At 38.7% G+C, this 23,763-nt stretch overlaps 1 protein-coding gene across 4 annotated transcripts in view; it reads left to right on the forward strand.

Annotated features, from left to right (window-relative positions):
* The window catches only part of LOC101406061 (aspartyl/asparaginyl beta-hydroxylase), a 218,922-nt gene that overhangs the window by 73,797 nt on the left and 121,362 nt on the right, over positions 1-23,763 (forward strand). For 2 of the 4 annotated variants that reach the window (XM_087420529.1, XM_087420527.1), the window contains 8 exons: positions 270-395; positions 3,435-3,467; positions 4,448-4,504; positions 5,002-5,049; positions 5,758-5,790; positions 9,122-9,160; positions 9,545-9,580; positions 13,895-13,939. In XM_087420529.1, the coding sequence (XP_087276655.1) occupies positions 270-395; positions 3,435-3,467; positions 4,448-4,504; positions 5,002-5,049; positions 5,758-5,790; positions 9,122-9,160; positions 9,545-9,580; positions 13,895-13,939 (417 nt within the window). Of the gene's footprint in view, positions 1-269; positions 396-3,434; positions 3,468-4,447; positions 4,505-5,001; positions 5,053-5,757; positions 5,791-9,121; positions 9,161-9,544; positions 9,581-13,894; positions 13,940-23,763 lie in introns of all 4 variants that reach the window. The other 2 variants (XM_087420526.1, XM_087420528.1) reach the window with 2 other exon arrangements.

Consider the following 23,763-nt stretch of genomic DNA (forward strand, 5'->3'; position numbering starts at 1 on the left):
ATACCTAGTGAACCAAATAGATGAGGCCCCGGTCCTTGGTGAGTTCATGTTCTAGTGAGAGAAGACCTGTTCTCTACTGAGGTGGACTAGCACTCGGCCAGAGTGGGAACAGAGCTTCAGAGGGGGCAGCAGCATGTACAGTGGCCCAGAGGAGGGGCAGGGCATGCCCACAGCGGGAGCGGGTATGTGGCAGCCCTTCAGAGGGGCTTGTGTGCCTGCGGGCTGCTGCCTGTACACCCGTGTCACTTTGTTTATCATCTCTGTTCAAGGAGAAGACCTGCAGCATGAGGAGGGTGAGCCAGCAAGAGAGCTGCCACCAGACGATGATGATTTCCTTATGGGAGGTAACGCAGATGATAGATTTGAGGCCCTGGAAACTGGAACAGTTCATGAAGGTAGAACACGTTTTTTGGTTCTAGACTAAAACACAGTAGGCAATTTGTAATTATGATTGTTGAATTTTTTCTTAAATGCCTTTAAAACCTATATTTTTTTAAAGTTGAAGCCGAAACTTAATTACAATGAATTTTTTTCCTAAAATAAATAGATATCCCAATTTTGATTGAAAGCACTTTTAGGGAAACTCTCAGAATATATAAATTTCTTATAGAAAGTCAGTGAAATGCTTCAGCACATTACTTTTACTGTACTCTCCTTCCTAGAGTGTCAAGTGTTATAAGAAATTCGAACAACTGATGAAATATGCTGCTTGATAATCTATCACAGGCTCTTGTTCTAACATGAAATCTGTAACTACAGAGGGTAGAACACAATTCTTTGCTTCTGTACTAGGCATTGGCAAACTTTTTCTGTAGACGGCCAGAGGGTCAACATTTTAGGCTTTACAGACACTGTAGCCTCTGTTGCCACTACTCAGCTCTGCTATTGTAGAGCAGAAGCAGCTGGGCAATACCTGATGGGTAAGTGTGGCTGTGTTCCAGTAGAACTTAGAGTCGGAGGCAGGCCTGGTCTGGGCTATGGACCATAGTTGGCTGACGTCTGTGTCTATCAATACTGTAAATTAAATGCTAGTTATTTAAATATCAGTTGAGTTGTTTACCTTGTCTCGTTGCAGTAGGCAACCTAGAGTTATCTTTATTCTCCACTGACATACAAAGAAGTAATTTCTGTAATGATGAAAACTTTTTATTCTTATATTTTGTGCTCTGCTATGCTTTAACATGAGACTACCACGATTATTTGAAACCCTGTTGAATGAGGTGCACATGCTTTGTTCTTATGTCCTCTTTCCTTAAAGGAGTCCTTTAAGACTTTATGAGTTCTTAAAAGATTTTAAGCCACAAGTTTTGAACTTGGATTGATTTATGTCATTTTATTTAAAATATATAAATATATAAATGATATAATTTTAGACTTAAAATGAGTGCTAATGAAACTTTGTTTATTTAACATGGATGTTTCATTTCTAAAGAGTAATAAAAGAAAAGCAAAAAGAAAAATAAAGCCTGAAACTGAGGGGTAAAGGTCGATGGCACCAACACAAAATTAACCACATTGCACATTAAGTTCCACCATAAAATAATCAGTCTTTGGTTGAGTTGCCTTACAACCCGTGCAATTACACGGCACCACAAGTCACAAGGGATCTAGACCAGAGGCGCCTGGCAGGGTTCAAGGATTAGCCAAGCCCAAACCGAGTCCAGAGAGGGAGACAGAACGGTGAGAAGCAGGCAGTAGATCAGATCCACAGCGCCAGTAAGAGTAGAAAGGGCTGGAGCCATAGGGTCATGGATTCAGAGGCAGAAGCTCTTGTGAACAAGATCCACTAAGATGGACTGATAACCCTACAAATAGTTTTCAATCCTGGATGCAATTATTATCACCTAGAGAGCTTTTAAAAGAATCCCTGTAACTCACCCTAGACAACGTGACTCTGAATGTTTGGGGTGTGGGGCTCCCAAAATGGATAATTGTACAAAGTCCCCAGGTGATATTAAAATGCAGCCAGGGTTGAGCAAGGATGGCTGGGCTATTTTTTCCTGTGCCTCACGTCACATCTCCTACTCTGCTGTTAGGGCTTGAACATCTGTGCTCAGAGCCAGTGGGGTCAGGCGGCGCCCCGGGACTCGTCCAGGCTGAGGACTGAGTGGAGAGGTAGCCTGCACACAGTATGGTTGGCAAATGGTTGCAGGACTATTTTAAAGCATAAAAGTTATGAAAAAGTGAGATATATCTACTCATAATATTTAATATATTGGGAAACTACTTTAGAAGTCAGCAGCTCCTAATTTATAAGTGACTGTATTTCCAAAAGTTTATATTCATGCCTATTGTTGAGAGCAGGAAATGCACTTTTTCATAGAAATAATGTTATAAGTGATGGTTTGGTTTCCATACCAACCTACAAAATTGTATATAAGGCATAATTTCCTTTGAAAAATGTAAACTCAAAATGCTTCTGAATATGTATATGATTTCAGCTGCATTGTGCGTTGAAAATAGGCCTTTGTAGACTAGCTTTAGAACTTTAGACCTTTAGTTATCATGTATGTCATGATTTCTATGGGGAAAATGTTTCTAATTTCTGAGTGGGAATGCTGACAAAATGGTTTCCACGTTTCCTTGGTGTATCCTGCTCCATCCTGTCTTCGGCCAGGATGGCTCAGAAAGATTGACAGTTACTCAGAATTTTGGCATCTTAGATGCTGTTTATACAGCAGATTTCAGTTAAGAAGCTCAAATAATCCGAATCATAAGAATTTTATATTTTTGAAGGTTAGGAGTTAGAGATCGAGGGTAGGAAGAAACATTTCTAAAAAGTTCATAAATTGAAAAACCTAATTTTATTTAATTGGGCTGTAGATTCAGTTTGAACTTCAAAGTTACTTATTAAAAGTCTTCAGAAATTAAAAATATTTACACTTCATATAGCTGTTGAATAAAATTAACAAGGGTTACGCGAGTGGAGAGGATCATACAGTGGCAGCAGCTTGCAATCATGGGTATGTGGGTTAAATTATCAACACCTTTACCTTCCAGCTCCCCACACTTAGAAAGTCTCCCTGTTCTTCCTTTGTGTTCCCACGTATAGACGAGGTACTCTTGCTCTAGAAAATAGAACAACTTAGTGGAATGCGAAGTAGACCAGAAATGAGCCCGTTTCCTGGGTCCAGCCTTTGTCACTGTGTTACTCTGTGTAAATCATCTGTCTCTTTTGCCCAAGTTAAGGTGTGTGTCAACCTTGTGTGGTTGTTGAGTGGATTAAATAAGAGAACATTGAGACATTTCTAAGTGTAGTTCTAGTGAAAGATAGAGTGTCTAGCAGACATTTAATTGCTATTTTCATGTTTTTTTTTAATAGTTATTTGCTTTCAAAATAAAATCAACATTAAGCATAGATTCAGAATATACATAGTATATGTACATACCGTTTTATGAAAGTAGTAATACTGATTTAATGTTTTTTTTTTCAGAAACTGAAGACAGTAACCATGTAGAAGAGACAGGTGAGATTTTAATTTAATACTATGTTTTAATTAGAATGATTCTTTTCCTATAAAAGAGCATCATGAAAGAGAGAGATAACGTTATCTATAATTATTAATAGTAATCTGTTTTATAGTATATCTAATAGCCTATATAATATACATCTAATAATTAAGTTATATTTACTATATTGTGTCAGATATATATATCTGTCTTTGTGAATATAGCTTTTGTGCCTTTGAAGTCTACTTGCTGAGGACAAATTCCGGTAGTGGAATTACTAGGTCAAAAGATATAGTAGAATTGCATGTTTTGTAGTCTTAAATTACAAAGTCAGTGAAAGGTCAGAATTGTGTATTGTCACATGTCATGTGTCTCCGGAAGGTATAGCCACACTGGAGATGAACACATCATCTTTCAGTAAGCCTGAGTTGTTCGCCAGTTTTTCTTCCAGTGTTGGAATGGATCCTTCTTTCTGTGCTTGAGGACCACATAATATTGTTGGCTGGCATTTAGGCCCTGTATCGTTTCAACCATATGTATCTGTAAGCACTAGAAGTATGTTGCAGTCTGGGAGTAGTCTGGTATTGAGGCCAAGTGAGAGTCTGGGATGTGCATGTCTTCACTCAGGCTCACTCTGTGGCAGGTACCGCTGAATGGATGGCAGGAGGGCTCACCTGCACTGTTCTCTCTGTCTCATTTTTGTTTTGCTGAATATAGTTGAATTCACATAAGCTAAATGTGAATATAGCTCCACGATTTTGTGGTTCAATTATAAACCCACTGATGATGAAGACTGTCTTATTCATCATTGTATTTGGCATTTAGCACAGTTAGTGCCTATTTGTTCCACGAGTGAATAAAAGTTTGAACATCATTATCATTTGATTTTACATTTCTATCATCACTAAAAATTGTTCTTTTCCTGTCTTAAATATCAAGTGTAATCCTTCTAATTTGAAATATATTTATAATTTCCTAATTATTTTCTAATTTTTAGCTTCACCAGCCTATAATCAGGATATGGAAGAGATGATATATGAACAGGAAAATCCAGGTTTGTGATATGTGTTTCTGTTTGAGGCAGTGGCCAAGGCCGTTTTAACCCAGAGTTAATGATTCGATCTGATTCAACACGGAGTACTCTTTATAATACTCATAATCATTTTTAGTTGCCCAGATATTTATAGAAATTTCTGAATGTAGTTTAATATTACATGAAGAAATGAGGAAAAAAGGAGATTTGTTTTTCAAACCACAGGTTGGGACCTTGGTCTTCATAGATAGGATACTGGAAAGAATATTTGGAAATTAATGAGGCGTTGTATGTAGTGGAGTCAGACTAGGTGTATATCCTAGTTTTGCTAGTTCCTATCTTTGTGACTTCGCAAATTATACAACTTTATTTGGCTTAAATTTTATTAAATGGTAAGGATGATATCTATCTTACGTAATTGTGAAGATTAGAATTAATTTATAACTATTTTAGAATGGTGTCTAGTAATGTGTTTGTTTTTTTCATGTTTGGCAAAGGTGTATATTTTTTCTTTTTAGATTCCATTGAACCAGCAGTAGACCATGAAAGAATGTTCCATGATGCAGGTATTAGTGAACATATTCATTAGATTTTAAACATTACTTAAGACTTCACAGTTGCAATGCTGTGCTAACATGGTGATTTTTCTTTCAATGGAGTCAAAGAAGTAATTTTTTTGGGGGGGAGTGAGGAAGATTAGCCCTGAGCTAACGTCCGTTGTCAATCCTCCTCTTTTTGCTGAGGAAGATTGGCCCTGGGCTAACATCCGTGCCCATCTTCCTCAGCTTTATATGGGACGCCGCCACAGCATGGCTTGATGAGTGGTGCATAGGTCCCTGCCCGGGATCTGAACCTGTGAACCCTGGGCTGCCAAAGCAGAGCACGTGAACTTGACCACTATGCCATTGGACTGGCCCCTCAAAGAAGTAATTTTAACACCTAATATAAGACTTTGCCTGACAAAATTAGGTGGTTAATAAAATGTCAAGCTTTCACCTTTCACCTCGTCTACCACCGGCTCCACAACAAAACAGGATATTTATTCCTAATGCTCCTTTTGCATATCTTTTTTTATGCCAGTTTGAGGAATTTTTATGAAAATAACGTACCTGCCCTTTCCTCTAGTTGCTTTTGGGCAGAGTCATTTATCACTAACTGCAGACATTAATATTTAAAAGAATAGAATTCTGTATTTCAGAGTGTTGTTTTTTAGCTAAGCAATTACACAGAATGATCGTTCAATATTTATTTTGGTTTTATTCTCTTTTTTGCAGATGATGTAACACACCAAGACTATGACGAACAAGGTTTGAAAATGCTTCTTACCCTTAAGCCCCCTGTTTGTTTTAAAATCTACTCATAGGTAGACTGTAAAGTATGGAGAATGATGTCTTAAGCTACAAACACCATAACTTAAAACGTCCGAGTGAATGATAGATTTCAAAGAATTTACTTGGGGAGAGTGTTTACCTATTCCAGTGGTTCTACCATTGCCTAAATAATTTCTTAAACTCTTTACAAGTTGCCTTAGGAAGCAGTTAAAAATTATTCAAGAGAATTTATCTCATTATTTTATAGTCATAGCTCTCTTTTGACTAAAATATGTCTTGTGCTTGAAAAACTACTTTAGTCAGAGTTTAACTGCTCCAGCTGCTTCTATAAATTAATGCCACTCTTGAATAAAGATGACTGATTGGCCAGTATGGAGAAAGGTACAGAAGAATTCATTCCAGGTTTAAAGGCAGCATGGAGAAAATAATTCTGGCAAATTCGTGGCATGAGTAGCAGCAGATTCAAATTTAGACAGTCATAGTTCCTTTTAGAATGCACTTCTCTACTGTTTTATTAAACTCCATTAAATAGATTATATTTTCCTTACTTCCCAGATGAGAGAAATAAGATTGAGAATGTAAATAATTTGCATAAGTTTATATGACTAAGAAATGATAGAGCCAATAAGTGTACCCTTTTCATTCCAATATCTTCAAAGATGACTCTGTAGAAGGAAAGAAGTCAATCGAGTAACTTTGTGTGTGAAGCGAGAGGAGGAAGAAATGTGTGGTGACTGAGTCAAATATAGAGGACTTTCTATGTGCTAGGTGGTTTTAGCGCTTGGTATTCAAATATGGATAATAAAGAGTCCCTACTTTCAAGAAATTTGTAGTCTCGTAATAGTTGGTGAATCTCATTGAAGAAAATTAGGAATGGCTATATGTAGACCTGTTATGCTAATTTATTAAGTGTGTGTATTTAATATGTGAGACCCTACCAAGATCACTGTCCACAGTGGCCATTTCTTTTTTGCTGAGGAAGATTCGTCCTGAGCTAACATCTGTCACCAATCTTTCTCTTGTTGCTTGAGGAAGATCCACTTTGAGCTAACGTCTTCCTCTATTTTGTATGTGGGTCACCGCCACAGCATGGCTGCTGATGAGTGGTGTAGGTCCACACCCAGGAACTGAACCTGGGCCGCCAAAGTGGAGTCTACTGAACTTAACCACTAGGCCATGGGGCTGGCCCCCACAATGGCTATTTCTAATGGGATGGGAATGACACCATTGGAAGAATCCTGAATCTTGGATTGTATCTTTAGGAACTAATGTTTTTTATAAGAAATTAAAGAACTTGGCCACTATGATTTCATTCAGATTTTCTTTTCAATTTTGAATTTGAAGGGTAAAATAGACATTTGGGAGTTAAAACTTGCTTATAGAAGTGGGATTTGAGATAGTTTTCTAGTCTCTGCCAGTCATTATAGTGTTTTTCTAAATATGCTGGAGAGAACATGCTTGGAATGCAATTTGCAGAATAGATCTAGAGAACTTTAAAATTAAACTTGAAAGATTGGAAAGCAGGACGGGGTCATGAGTCCAGTCTGCATGTGATAGTGCATGTTGAGACACCCAAGGGGAGATCTCAAATAAGCTGATTGATAGTGTTTGGATCTCAGAGGAGAAGTCTAATTCAAGGTTGTGAGTTTGAGAATCATCAGTAAACATGGTGATTGGAGCCAAAGGCTGAGATCACTTAAAGAAAGAGGACAGAGAGGGAAGAGAGGAGTTTCTATGGCTGGACTTGGATGAAAGCCAGCCTTTGGTAAGATGAGGATGAAGTGATAAAGAAGATTGAGAAGTAGAAACGGAAGAATAAAAAGAGTGTATGGGGGCCGGCCCAGTGGCGTAGTGGTTAAGTGCGCGGCGCGCGCTCTGCTGCTGGTGGCCCGGGTTCAGATCCCCGGCGCACACCAAGGCGCTGCTTGTCAGGCCATACTGTGGCAGCGTCCCATATAAAGAGGAGGAAGATGGGCACAGATGTTAGCCCAGGGCCAGTCTTCCTCAGCAAAAAGAGGAGGATTAGCATGGATGTTAGCTCAGGGCTGATCCTCCTGACACACACACAAAAAAAGAGTATATAGTCCCATTGAAGTCCCAGGGCAATAGTGTTTGAAAAAGAAGGAGCTACTAGGAGATTTAATAGGGTAAGGGCTGAAAGTGTGCATTAGATTCAGTGAGGGGCTCACTGGTGGGCTCAGCGGAGTCTTCTCAGCCTGACGTGGTCAGGGCCCCAGGGCAGATTGGAGTGGGTTGAGGAGAGGAAGTGAGATGAGAATGTAAATGACTCTTTGAAGAAATTAGATTGTGAAATGGAGGAAAAGAGAGGGCAAGGGGAAGCAGCTTCCAGAAAGGGCTTCTTTTTTTAGTTGGTGGAGACTTGAGCACATTCAAATGCTGACTCAGTTCAGGGTGACAGAGTGAGCAAACATTCCCTGCGTCTTCATCTTCCAGATGCGCAGCACTGAGAATGATATCTGAAAGATAGTAGGTGCTCCAAAATTTTTCTTTGTTAAATGAATAAAAGGAATAAATTTATAACCGTGCTGGGAAAATTAGAAAGTTTGCTCCTCGTGTGTCAGAAAATTTGAGGCATTTTGGAAGATGGAAAAGCAAGGATCAGGTTGACTAAGAAAGCTGCGACCCACCTGGGCATGAGAGGACTGTAGCAGAGACCAGAGCCCTTGCAGCAGAGCAGAGAAGCAGTAAGCTCTGTGCAAGCAAATAAGAGGAGAACTGGGTGGTGGGCTGTGGTTAGGGTACTGAATTAAGGGCCTGCCAGCTGAGCCCTCATTCTAGGGGGCTGGCAGCAGGGGTGTTTGCCCCTAGGCGAAAGATTTGAAAATTGTTCCCTAAACAAAGGAGAAATCTAGGTTGCCTGGTGAAAATCTAGATCCAGAGGGATAAGCAGGGTGGAGCCTCGGGTAACTCAGAACATCCACCGAAGACGTAAAGAAAATGAAGAAAGGAAATTCATGCCACCTGAGAGTAAACAAGTTGTTGGATCCTGGTAACAAGTGATTGGGGAGGAACTTTAATTTTCCCCATTTTACAGGAAGGAAGCGTATGTAACTGCCCATCTCCATGGCTAAAAAGTGGCTGAGGTGGGATTTGAATCTGGGCCTGTTTCACTCCAGACCAAACTCTTCCCCACCCTGCTCTGTAGCCTGCCTTTCCCCAGTGACTAAGCCCTAGAAGTTCAAGGATAAATTAGACATTCTCTCTGCTCCTGACTCCTACAGCCAATGTTGTGTTATATTGTGAGTTATGCAGTGTTAAAGAATTATTTCTTGTGTGTATTTTATAGTATACGAGCCATCGGAAAACGAAGGGATAGAAAGTTCAGGTAAGCTTTTTCTCTAAGCAGCCGTTTCCTGCAAGTCAGCCACCTGTATTTGTTAAAACTCGTGTAACTTGTGGAACAAACATAGATGCAGTAAGAAATACAAGACATTTTCAAGTCACCAAGGAAGTAATTGGATATTGTCAATATATTTATTTCCTATTTATGATGCAAGGTTTATGTCAACAAGGATGATATCTGCCTATTAATGTATTCTTTGAATATAATTTAGAAATTAAAGTTGATATTCTAGTATAAATACTTATGAGTCTCTCTGTGAAAATCCTCAGCCTGAAAAGAGCCACATTTAGGTCTCTGAGTGGCTATAAGTTAATTTAAGGACCTAGTGGAGGTGAGTTAATGTAAGATGTGTTTACTTTTTTTTAGATACTGCTGTAGAAGATTCAAACATAATTTTAGAAGGTAAGTTAATTTTATAGAGATAGGTTTACTTTTCATATTAAAATTGTGTTCATTTTTTCGACAATATTGATTTAGCACTTAGTCTTTGCTACCTATGCAGTGCTCAGGGGCTGGGAGGACGAGAGTGAATGAGGCAGGTGTAATTCCTGTTTCCAGGGCTGGCATTCTAGTGGCCAAACAGATGATAAAGTAATTACAGATTATGAAAAGTGCACTGACAGAGATAGAAACAGAATAGTGTAATAGAAAATAACTGGTTAAAGTGAGGAGGGCTACACTAAATAAGAGAAGGTGATCTTGTGAGGAGTTAGCCATGGGCAGAGATGGGTTGAACACTGGGTCCTTTATGTTGTTTATTCAGCTGGGAAAAAATTTTGAAAGTGAAGGGGTTTCTGAAACATAAAAATTGTGGCATATATTACACAGTGGCACTTTGACACAACTTAGGTTAATATAGTTCTTAACAGTTTGCAGAGTTCTTTCACATATGTGATTTCAGGTGTTGCTCACAGAAGACACTGAAGAGGAGGTAGGGCGAATATCATTGTACTTATTTTACAAATGAAGAACTGAAACTGACGTGGAGTCAAGGGGCTGGCCCCACGTTACCGGCTAGAAGTGACTAAGCTGTTATTCAACCCAGGCTTGGGGCCTGCAGTCGACTCTGGGGTCCCCGTGCTTTAACAGCAGTGGGTTGCCACAGGGAACATGTAATGGGGAATTTTGCTCATAGAATTACTCTTAGAATTCATTTATGAGCAACTGTCAGTTTTCAGACTAAATGTTACTTCTTTTGAGCTTTATTAGGCAGAATAGATAATAGTACAGTCGTAATGGGAGCAGAGAGAGAGGGCTGGAGGGAATGGGGGACACTAAAATTGCCCTTGTTGTGCACTTAGCTGCTGGGAGAGACCCCTGCCTGGGTGCTGTGGGACCACTGTGTACAAGCAGTTTCATCTCCACGTAGCAGGCTGGATTGAGTTCAGATTTTCTCCTACCTTTACTCAGTTCTCTGTGAAGAATGTGGCTGCCTCTGTTTTTTCATTCAGTTAGAATCAGAAAATGGAAACCCAAAATCCCTAGGAAGAACTTCATCCAACCCACCCCACATATATTATTTTGTGTAAGAGAACTAAACATCACAGTATGCAACTTGGCCCTGCCTTTCTTGTATTAGAAATGCAGTTTTTTCCCTAAGACTTTTCAGGCATTTTAATAAGCCAATAGAGGACATGGCAGAGACTGCTCAGGGAATTCCTTCTGGTGGACGGTGGGGGTCTGGACTGGGCACCATCAGCCCAACCTGCAGTTTCTGTGCTTCTGCAGCACCCGAGTAGACAGTGAGAGGGGACTCATCATCTTCCCATGCCTTCCAACCTTCTCTTTCCCCGCTTCCCTTATCTTGGCTGGTTGCATCAATATATGCTTGGATTCCCAAACCAGAAATGTGGGAGTTATCATCGAGTGCTCCTTTCCCGCTGTCTCCATAGCTAATGCTGAGTCCTGTTGACTAGTCTACCTGAACCTTTCTCACATCCAGTCTTTTCTTTGTAACTCTAGTGATCTAGTTCAGCCTCTTGTCATCTTCCTGGACAATGGCAGTAGCCTTCCATCTAGTCATCTTAACTCCATACTTGTCCCTTTCAAATCCATCTTTCACAATGCCATTAGGATATTCTGTTCAGAAGTACAGATCTGACTATATCAACCCTATGTTTAAACCCTTCTGTTCTTCCTCATCTGTGTCAGTAAGGTTACTTTCTATTGCATGTAACAGAAAACTGAACTTGAATTGGCTTAAGCAATAAAGAGACAGGAGATAGATCAGTTTGGGCCTTGGAGGACCTAGTATGGAAATTGGATTATATTCTAAATATAGTGAGAATCCATGGAAATACTTAAGTGAAAGATTGTGTAATCTGATTTATGTTTCAAAGAATTACTTCCACTCCTAGTTAGAGAATGGATTGGATGGAGCAAGGATGGAAGCAGGGTCCACTCTGTTAGAAAATTATTGTGTACTAATCCAGGGAAATGATCCTGGTGGCCTTGAGTAAGATCATGGCGGTGAAAGTGGAGGGGAAAGTTTTGAACTTGAGATATATTTTAGAATTACAACTGATGGAACTTTCTGAATAAAGGGGACCTTTGGTTTGGTGTGAATAACTATTGGATGATGGGGCCATTTGCTGAGAAGAAAACTGGAATGCTAGAAGAAATTGGTTTAGGGAAAAAATCAAACACTCCATATTAGATATTTTCAGTTTGGGAATTTTGTGATACAGCAAGGTGGAGGTATCAAGTAGGGAGTTGGATATGCCACTCTGAACTAGACAAGTGAGATCTGAGATGGGTATAAACATTTGGAAGCCATCATCATGAATATGGTGTTAACTCCATGGAAACAGATAAGATCGTTTTGGAGATGAGTGCAGAGAGTAGACAAGCAGTCCCAGGACTGCGTTCTGAGGACCCCAACATTGTGAGGTTTGGTGGAACATGAAGAACCAGTGAGGCTTGAGGAAAACCGGGGGGGAAGAATGTGAAAGAGCAGAAGGAAGGAGGCAATATGTTCCATGCTACTGCCATTGGAATTTCAAGACTGAAAGTGTCATTTGCATTTGGCAATGTGGAGATGGTTGGTGATCTCAGCAAAAGCTATTTGAGTAAGTTGATGGGAGTGAAAACCATACTGAGGTGGGTTTAAAAAGTCCTGGAGTAAGAAAAAGTAAGCTATATCAATAGACACCTCTTTCAGGTTGTGCTGATATAATTAATTGGCTATTTCCTTTTAAAAATCCTCTTGTTACATCATTGCCAAAATAATTTTCAGATAAGTTTTTTAAATATACATTTTTTCAGAATAAAATCAGATGAAAATTTAATTTTAATATTGCAATAATAATAAAGGCTTTCTTAGTATGACATCAATGATGGAAATAACAACAGAAGCGATTAATACTTTATGATGTACACAGTTTTTTCACATGTACCTAAAATGACAAAAGTAAAGGAAATTCTGAGAAAAATATTGGTAAAATTGGGAAAGTGCTAATACGTCTGTAAATTATTAAGAACCAAATAAATAGGCAAACCACTAACAAGCCAGTCACAACACAGCCAGCTAGTACTGGCACCAAAAGAAGGAAATACACCAGAATACTAACATTGATCAGTGGGAATATGTATGAGATTTTTCTGTTTCCTTTTTACTCTTATGTAAATATTTCTAAATCTTCTGTTTTGAGCATGTATCATTCTTATAATTAGAAACAAATTAATGCAAGGAGAAAAATGATTAAAATAGCTGCATAAATATTTTCAGTTTTAGAAAATGCTATTAAAATTTTTTTCTTTTGGGCCGGCACTGTGGCTTAGCGGTTAAGTGCGCGTGCTCCGCTACTGGCAACCCGTGTTCGGATCCCGGGCGCACACTGACACACCGCTTCTCCGGCCATGCTGAGGCCGCATCCCACATACAGCAACTAGAAGGATGTGCAACTATGACGTACAACTGTCTACTGGGGTTTGGGGGGGGAAAAATTTTTTTTTTCTTTTGACCAAAGCCTGTTAGAAATCTTAAGGAGCAAAAGGAAAGCTGATATAATCTTATCTCTAGATTAAGGTAATGTCAAATGAGCTGTTAGGTGTGAAGATATTAATATGTGATGTAACTTTATAGAGCAGATCAGATCAGTATATCATTACACCATTGGCTGGTGAGATCTACAGTCTCTTTAGTTGTAAGTGGGTTGAAGCAGCCAGGGAAAAAGACAAGACGTTAAAAATTCATATCCACTTTTTTGGCTAGTCTTAGAATATGTCATCTGGAATATTATTTTTCAATGACAACTTTAAGGATAATGATTTATTTTTAAGATTCTATTTCAATTTAATTTCTTTGTTGTTTCATTCACGTTAAAACTAGGGTTATGAAGTAAAAACTTGTAAAGAAGAAACAAGATGCTGTAAATGTCTTTCCTCAGTTTTCTTATCAAGTCTGATGCAAAATTGTGAAAGCCTGAGTTTGTTCCTTTCTCCTTTGCTGAACAGTGAGTTTTGAGGTTAGTCATTAGGCAGATTGTGTTATAAAGCCGATAGTGCAGAACAGTTGAGAAATATACAACATGTTATGAAGTTATAGCTCATTCTTCTTTGTTGTGATGGTGTAAAAACCTAATACTTTTATGATAATTGCAATTGAATCCCAAAAAAGTCTGTAAAAATAATCACCATAACTTAAATGCAAGCAATCTGTGTTTTAAATACTGGTCAGCAGTATGTAATGGATTGTAACTTTATCATTTATTTTAGAAGTACGTGCGCCCCCTGTAGAAGAACAACAGGAGATACCACCAGGTATGTTTTGTTAGATGTATTGCTTTTTCCTTTTTTGTTTAATTTAATACGCTATTGATATTCGTACTAGCTGTATGAAGTAAATCTATGAAGAGTAAAAATCCTGAGAAGAATTAATTATACCTAAATTTAAAAAGAAAATTTTCTGTTTTGATCAGATGAGCCAAAGTAATGGAAAATACACGTCAGACTCAGTCTAGTACATATTTGTTGAGCAGAATTTGTGGAGTATTAATGATCAAAGTACCATATGATTTTTGCCATTATAGATGGCAGTAATAGAAATTAGGGGATTTTTTTCCTCCTTTTTTTGACTGGCAAGCTATTTGATGGAGAATATGGAATCAGAATTGCCTTGAGATGAAGTTTAACAGTGCATAAATTTGTGACGTTCCTCCTCCTCCTTCCCATACCCCATCTTCCTTGAGAGCATCATGAGTGCCCCCTGGCAATGCAGGCTGCCTGGGACTTGTCGGTACTCCCCAGTCTTTCCCTTCAGCCCACTGTGTTGAACCCATTTCTCTACTTTCCCTACCTTCCCCACACGTCCCTTATCATCATCAGTGAATTTAAAGAATGGAAGTGGTGCTTTCAAATGCATTTTAGAGATGATATTAACTATACCAGCAATCAGAAGATAACATAAACCTTCTATTCTCATAGTGGGGGAAAAATGTTTTAAGAGACAATTTTCCAATATCTCTTTCCCAAGTGTATTTCTTCTTGTTTTTGTGTTTTATTTCCATTTTTTTCTTTTTGGGTCATTTATTGGTTCAATTTTTACTCATTTTTCACATTATGCTTAATATGAATTTTGTAGCAATGATATGCATTACTATTATTGATTTTGGTAGAAATAATTGAGCCGCCAAAATTTATTGAATACTCAATTTTAAGGAACAATATAACTTTTTAAGCAAAGAATATTTTTAGTTATACCTCAGCTCACCTTTGCTTTTTTATGATTGGGATGTTTTAGGTTTTTTTTTTTTTTTGCTGAGGAAGATTGGCCCTGGGCTACCATCTGTGCCCGTCTTCCTCTACTTTATATGTGGGGTGCCTGCCACAGCATGGCTTGATAAGTGATGCATAGTTCTGTGCCTGGGATCCGAACCTGTGAACCCTGGGCCGCCTAAGCGGAGCGTGTGAACTTAACCACTATGCCACCGGGCCGGCCCCAGGATGTTTTAGGTTTTGATAGTTGTCACACCATGTACATTTATGATGATATGTACAAATACTTAAGAGAACTGAATTGTTGGTATTATAGTATGAATGAGAAAAGAGATCCGTGGAGAAATCCATCTTTTACATGATGATTGTTGGGCGTGAATGTATATTTTGTGTTTAGGAAAGATGCACAGGGCAAGGAAAATTGATGTTTCTGTCCTACTTTTGTAGTTTCCTCTTTATCGTTGGGCGATGCTTCACGGAGTGCCTTGTTTTTATCTTGAGGAGGCAGAGCAGGTTACTGAATGAGCATTTTGATTACTATCCATTCCTTTAAAGAAAATTGTTTTATAAGTATACCTAAAAATAATGAGTGTCTACAGTATTGACTTTTTTCTAGTTATAGTTCATCTTTTTAGATATTGATATAATTTTAGTGAAGGTATGAAAGGTAATATTATTTTCTGGCCAAAAAGTTCTGTGCTTTTCTTTCCATGTTTTATAAACTAAGCCCAAGAATTTCCTTGGAACATAAATATAAAATGCTAGGTGGCTAGAGTGCTGGAATAAGATGCTATTTTAGATGAGGTATTTAATGACTGAAGCACATAAAAATGAAAATTTGATTAATATACATACTTCCTGGCACATAAAAAGCTCCCCGTAAATGGTGGCTGTGGCTGTTATTGTTTAGTAATTAATGAGCCTGATCTTTGAGGTGGAGCGAGAGAAGCTAAATTCTGAAAGACCTGCTCAGGAAGTTATAACCTGTAATTTGGTATCATAAAAATTTGATTGACCCACTGCATGCTTGTAGTTTGACCTTGCCAAAAGAGAATGTAAGGCTGAGAGTTAGAGATAGTTATTTTTAATGATTGCACTTGATTTGCTTTTTCCTATTATCTTCTTAGTCTTACTTTTTATTACATTTTTTTTAGTATTCAATCTTACAAAAGAATAATGTTCATAAATCTGTATTCATGATCTTTTTGTACATTAAGCTTATTGCTTTTGTAGTTGTGTTTAATTGTGTTGTGCTTGCAGAAACTGCAAACACACTAATTGTGGGGCCTGTCTTCTTGCTACCTTTCAATCCTGAAAATTCTGTTTTTAGTAGAAAACTCAAATTGACGACCTCTGCAAAATACTGGATATTAGCTCACTTTTTCCTGGCTCTCAGAATCTAATTGACAATTATTTTGCCTTCCCTGATCATTCTAAGACTAGGTTATACAGTCTTTATATTGCTTATTAAAGTTAGTATATTTATCAGTGTGATAATCCCATGGGTAGGAACTGTCAATCTACCATTGTATCCAGCCACACACAGGGGACGGGGAGTGCTAACGTTTATTCAGCATCATGTAGGTGCTCTTCTAGGTATATTACATGAATTAACTCATTTTATTTCCAATAGCCCAAGAAATAGACATGCTGTTAAGATGAGAAAACTGAGACACAGCAAGGCAAAGTACTTGCTGATCCTTGCATCCTGGCTCCAGAGTCCACATTTCAGCTGCTGTGCTCTCGAGGATGTTAAATAAATGATGTCTAAGAGCTGATGAGTTTGGGAGCTGTTTGTATGTGATAAAACTAGGGTATCGTATTCTTTGGCATCTTTCTCTTAATATACGTTAATACTTCAGTTAAGACTCAGAATGTTGAAGATTAATTATGACTCATTATAGAAAAATAAGTTGTCCAGTGGTTTAAATTTTGCCATCTTTTGTTTATATTTGTAAATGTATAAGTGTTTTGGCACTGGACGCTTGGCAAGGATGTAAAAGATCAATCCTAAGAATTGATCATTCTGATATTAGAAGTCAATCTTTGTTTGTTTGTTTTTTTCTTTTGTGAGGAAGATTAGCCATGAGCTAACATCCATGCCAATCCTCCTCTTTTTGCTGAGGAACACTGGCCCTGGGCTAACATCCGTGCCTATCTTCCTCCACTTTATATGGGACGCCGCCACAGCATGGCTTGACAAGTGGTGCCTCGGTGCGCGCCCGGGATCCGAACCTGCAAACCCCTGGCCGCCTCAGCAGAGCGTGCGCACTTAACCGCTACGCCACTGGGCTGGCCCCACAGTCAATCGTTTGTTTTAAAAAATTGATTTTGGAATCCCTGCTCCTTTAGTGGGTTTTCACCATTCTCTCAAACTCATATTTTTACTTGAAATCGTACTGCATATTTCTAGCAGTATGACAGCATAAATATACATAGCACAAATTGAATGATTTTTGAAGAAATTGCTTAGGAAATTCATCAGAGTCAAATTTCCTGCCAAATAGTACTTTAAGGCCATTTGGCTAACTGTTTCCATTAACAATTTTTCTGTCATACTATGCCAGAAAAAAAAGTTAATTTTATGTTTTGTGATGATAATCATGTTATTCAAAATGGAGTTATGTGAGCATCAGTGTTTCTGGGTGATTCTGCTGCTCTTGTCTCTCTGAAAATGGAGATAACATTAGTAACTCACTCCATTGTGGAATATTCTAGCAGTGGTGGTGGTCTCACCCCATTACCTCTGTCCAGAACTTTCGCTCATGGCTCCCCTGTCACCAGCATCTTCTGACATGATCAGTAAGGCCCATAAGCAGCTTTAGTCTGGCAGCCCTAGAGGTCTTAGCTTATGTTAATAAGTGCCTAATACGCATATTGGTATTGATTTGATCATTTATTTATTCAAGAAATGCATATCGAGCAACTACTGAGGTACAGGCTCTGCTCTGGGCCATGAAGATACACGATCAACGATATAGGCCCATCTCGTAGTGGTTCACAGTCCTGTGGGCATACAGCTGAGTAAAACAGCCAGTACAGTCCTTAACTTCTCAGAGTGGTACGCAGGGCCCCCGCAGAAGGAGGGCTAACTATTCCAGCTTCGGGGGGCGAGGGTGCGGAGGGTGAGGTAAGGCCTGCCACGTGTTGTTGTGCTAGAGCTGAGGTTTGAGGTGCTGCCGGAAGCGACGGGAGCTGGCAGGCGGGGAGCAGGGGATGCAAGTGCTTACAGAACAAACACCAGGATAGTGTGCCACATGAAGGTGTCAGAAGACAGGGTGGGAAAGTAGGCAGGCGTCACTTCTTGGAATGTCCCATATATGATGTTTAAAGATTTGAATCTGGCCCTAAAAGTGACAGGAAGCCACCGAAAAATTCCAAGTAGAGGAGTCACATGATCAAATCCAGATTCGTAAAGAGCCGTTCTGCAAGGAGGTGGAGACTAGTGAGGGGCAGGTGTATTATCTAAGATGGTAATGGGGGGAGTGTGGACTGTGGTGGAGGGAGGGAGGGAGGCAGGGAGGGAGCGACTTTGTGGAAATTGGAGTTGGAAATCATTAGACGGGAGAGGGGGCTGATGGAGGGGCTGGGGTCGAGGATGATTCCTGTTTCTGACTTGAATGAATCATGGAACCTCAGAGGAAGTACAGAAGGCAGGAAAAAACGGAGAGTAGCAGAGATGGGACCTGATTTCGGAGGTGTTGGGTTTGCAACTTGGTGAACCACTTCTGAGTGGAGACTTTAAAATATTTAGGAGCATATATTTGAGTTGTTCAAAGTTGAAAATGAGCTTTTAGTTTATTTGCGTTTTTATCAGTACCCATTTTACTTGGAACAACTTCCCATAGTCTCGGTATTTTTGATTGCCAAGTTACAGAAATGCTCATTCCTCTCAAAGTCTGAGTAATTGTTAAATTCTAAGAGAAGATAAAATCAAACTCATTTTTAATAACTTTTTCTATTGAGGTATAATTTACATGCAGGGAGGTGCTCCGATGTTGCGTGCACAGTTTGATGAACTTGTACCTGCTACTCAGAGTTCTTCTAGCACCCCAGGAGTCTCTCCATCTTCCCTCTCAGTGACACCTCACCAAAAGTAACTACTGTTCTAACCTGGATCATCATAGATTGGCTGGCCTACTTTTGAATTCAATTAAATAGAACTATAAGAAACACACACACAAATAAATGTATACTTTTCTGTTGCTCAACATTGTGTCTGTGAGTTTCATCTACTTTGTTATGTATAGTAATTGGTCTTATTCGTTGCTCTTTACTATAAATATATTCCTTTTTAAAAATTCTGTTGTATGTTGATGGCTGTAGTGAATGTTTGTAGTTTTTGGCTATTATGAAAAAAGCTGCTGTGAATATTCTTGTGCATGTCTTTTGGTGAACATAAACTCATTTCTGTTGGATATATAAAAGTACACATATAATTTCCAGTTACTTCACATTAACACCAAATAATTCTGCTTATATAAAAATTTCTGGTTACACACACACATGCACACATGCTTATTGTAGATAGATGGATAGATAGGAAGGAAGGAAAGAGGGAGAGAAGAAGGGAAGAAAGGAAGAAAGAAAGGAAGGAAGGAAAGAAAGAAAAGGAAAGGAGGAAGGGTCATAATCCAGCTTTAGAAATTATATCAAAATTTGGCTGGGCCTTTATGTGCAATAGCTTCTTTTCTACTCTAATATAGATCCAATGCTGTCTGTGATGGTAAAATAAATCAGATACTAAAGTTTGGAATGAGAAAGTATTCGTAAAAAGTTGGACTGGAATGAATTTTACTTCTTTTAAGATACTGTATACTTTTTTTGCTAGTCATTTATATTGTCAATAACATTAAAAATTGACAAAAGATTATTAAATTAATATATTTTAACTGCAGCTTACAGTATCCAGTTGCTCCTTGAAAATCTTTCCTGTATTTGTTTTTCAAATGCCATACTAGATTTTTTTTTCCTCTTACGTTTCTTTTCAATACAGTGAAAACATTGATGGGAGAAAGAAGTTTAATGCTTTATAGTTATCAAAAGATTGAAGTTCTTAAGTTCAGTTTTAGTTCTCAGATGCTCAAAGGAACCTCAGATTTTCATCAGCAGCTTTGCAAGTAATCCCCAGGAACTTCTCTAGGTAGTTAATCACTCTGTTATCAAGTTGCCCTTAACAACAACACACAAAAAAGCATTTACTTCTGTGGGTGGGTTTTTTAAAAAGGATAATGAAAATGAAGCAATTTCACAGTCTATGTCTAGTTAGTCCTTTAATTTAGATTTCCCCTTATTTTTGCAGATACTTAAAGCATCAGAAAGACTGCCCCTACTACCACAGGAGGACCAGCCTAACCATACGCTCCAAAAGATGGCTGTGATAGATCTTGTGAAGCAATTACTGAGCAGATCAAGATCTTTGGGAATGAACACTAAAGATGTTTTGAATGAATCGTAGTCCACTGGCATTTTAGTGTATTTTTTTAGAGACAAAAATTACCTGTAACGTTACATTCCTGCATGTCCTTTTCTGATAGCGTTAGTGGATCCATTGGGTTTCTTTTCATTTTCTTTTCATGACACAGCTTTTAGTCTTGCATTTATGTGTGTTTTTCAGACAATAATTATATTGATGATGTAGCAGCAATTGTCTTGGCAGGGTTTTAATATATATTATTAGTAATTACCACTAACCGTGTTGGACTGACTGTGTAACCTGCGGTAAACGTGATTTAAAGCCGTGAGGAGTCCCTTGTGTTAGCGTTCTTAGAAACACTAACAGAGGTTGTCATTAGCTGTGAAGATTTGAGTTGTATACATCTGCACTGATATCCTTATAAAAAAGTTCTGTGTTTCGAGTATTCAGGGTAAAACTCAAAATTTGAGATTCCTATAGCTTTTAGCTTGTTAATTAGAAAAATTTAATATTTGAATGAAAGTTTTAAATTATCACGGTTAATAGGGGGAAAAACTAAAATTCCTTGTTAGGATATAGGCAAACAGAATGGCCTTCTATATCCTGCAAAAACGCTTTTTGGCACTTTGATTGATCATGTAATAGCTATAGTCCAGTCGGCATTTGGTTAAGTTTTAGAAAATCTATATCAATTACTAGTGTGTCACTTAAAGATTGTTCTGCCTTTGGCTGATTGCGTAATGTCCCCACAGCACTAAAGGCGGCACAGTGCTCTTAGTGAATAAGTTGGTGTTGCCTCCTGCTGGGTTGATTCAGGACGTGTGACAAGTGCTCACAGAGCCAGGTGCCTGCTGCTACTTCACAACATATGAGCCTTTTTCTTTCTACACTGAAGAGTTGCTTCTATTTTTAATGTGGTTTATTTGTGGCTCAGAAATAGTTGCTGTGATGAAAATATTCATTTGTTAGAAAAGAAGCTAGCTACAATGTCGTTTTGAAAGGACCATGAGCTGTAAAGAAGCCATAAGAAGTGGTTTCATTTACGTGTCAGGGGTAGCTCTTGATTATGTTAACGTTGTTTTAAGATAAAGTGACGTTTTTCCTGCTTTTAGGGTTAAAAACAGAGAGATTTTATATTTTTATCACTATAGATCACAGTTGCAGTGTAGTGAGTTATGCATGCTGACCCAATGTGTAGTGAAACCAAAATAATAAGTTAGTAAGAAAAGCAATAATTTTCTAAAGCTGTGATATGGGTAATACAGAGTTGCTACTCAAAGTCTAATAAACCTCTTAACTCATATTGTGAATTATAGAACACTACTTTTTATAAAGCCATATTTTTTTAGGGAAACTTAGGCGTGACATAGAACTGATAAATGAGTAAAATAGATTTTACTGGATTTTTGTATATAATCATCTCTAGAACTCTGGAAATTGAGGATTCATGATGCTGTGGTCAACTTCAAATACTTTTTAATTCCAAATATCTGACTTAATGAGCCTTGTCTTTACAAATCTGTGCCAAGCTGGGCAACATGAGTGGATTTTCTAAAAATAATGTTAAATGTCTTCTGTTTAATGTTACTTGAGTGCAATAAAATGCAGAATTCTTCTCTATATTGTCATTATTTTGAAGTATATATTTTTTGTTATATAAAAAAATCAGTTCACTTTATACTTACTAGTATTTTAGAATATTATGGCGTTTTTGATGACTAAAATCACAAAGGAGTACCTTCAATGCCTTTCTTCACCTATTTCTAATAGGTAATGTTTATTTATTTTGTTTAACATTTACTAGTATGCTACATTTCTGAGGGCAGGATTAAAATGAAATAGCCCCTGCATCCATCCTTTGTAGGTTTTGGTCCAGCACCTAGAAGCTTTGATAATTCCCTGGTGAGGCCTCCCCTACTCCGCCATACCCTTCTGATCCTCCAAGACCGTCGTGCTGGGAGGATTGTAACTTCATCCTGCTTGAGATGACTAAAGAGTCCGAGTGGGTGGAAGGGCAGAAAAGGGTACAGAAGGTTCTCTTTCTTCCGATCTTCATTCTCTGGACAGACAAGGAGAGCTAGACAGGTAGGGAAGAAGCTTCTGGGGTTCTAGAAAGTGTTGTTTTCTCCTCCAACATGCCCAGAAGAAACAATATGACACAGACTTTAAGGGTAAGTCGACCCACTTTCACTGACTACACTTCCTCTTCTAAGTGCTCCGTGTGTGTTAGGGAGATGAGTTTTCCCAGCAGATGGGCATTATTCCTGCTTGCAGATGAGGAAACTGAGGGTCAGAGAGATTGAAACACCTGCTGGCCTGAGGTCATTCATGGTATTCTAGAATGAGCACATGGGCACCAGGTGTAAACAATTGGAGGGAGGCCGAAGAGCAGGCGGGAGAGCAGTTAGGAAATTAGCTAGTAATAGTCCAGGTGATGGTGAGAGGGCCTGACTTCAGGAAGTGCTAGGAGAGAGAGAGACAGGAAAGATGGGACTCCAAGACTGGGTAGTGTGGGCGGTCAGGGAGCCCAGGACTGGGTTTTGGGGAGTAAACAGATGCTGGTAAAATGAGGGACTCAGAAGGACAGATGGGCCTGGATGGAAATTAGCTTTGGACGTGCAGTGGATCCAACAAGAACTGCCGAGTAGGCGGATTAGCACAGTAGCGGGAACGTAATGGAGTTCAGGATATTTGAATCCACAAGTGATTTTTTTTAATGGTGCTATGACAATTTTTAAAAGTTTAAGATCCCATTCTTTTTAGTAAAGTTTTCCTTATTCTGATAAAATAATGTTGAAAGGGAAAAAATGTAATGTTATTACAGTTAGAGAATGTGTAACAGCTTTCCTTCTTGGGATAGGTGTTTAAACACTAAATATGAGTGACAAGTGAGCTTGCACTTTTGTAATTTTCAGGGTTGGGCTGAGCATATAGCTCCCTTTAATTGATGAAGTGCTCGTTATTGGAATATACAGAGTATGATTAAAGTAGTATTGTTATAGAGTATGGCCTCCTAAATCAGTCTTGTGTGTTCTGTAACCCTCGGCAAGATTCCGTAGCCTCTCTAAGCCTTAGTTTCCTTATCTGTAAAATTAAAACCACCTCCCAGGGTTGATAGAGTTAAATGGGATAATCTGCGTTAAGTGCTTAGAGGAATAAGGCATTTTCCCCCCTGACGCATCGAGGTCCATATGAGGTCTCCCAGGGAAGCATGTGTGCAGAGAGTAAAGTAAAGCGAAGTAACACTTGGTTATTAGCTGTGCAGAATGCTAGTGAGCTAGAGCTCTTAGAAAACTCCTTTACTTAAGCTAAATTTAAGCACTGAAAACCAGAGAAGCTAAAATGCCTGTTGTGTGTTTTCCCATACCCAAACAGGAGTCTCAGATCTCAGCATGTCCCTGTGAGGTGAGGGACAGAGGGGACACTAGAGACAGTCTTTGCCCCAGGGCTGGGA

Source organism: Ceratotherium simum, chromosome 31 (genome assembly GCF_057802395.1).
Source record: "Ceratotherium simum simum isolate JZ-2026a chromosome 31, ASM5780239v1, whole genome shotgun sequence".
NCBI lineage: Eukaryota > Metazoa > Chordata > Mammalia > Perissodactyla > Rhinocerotidae > Ceratotherium > Ceratotherium simum.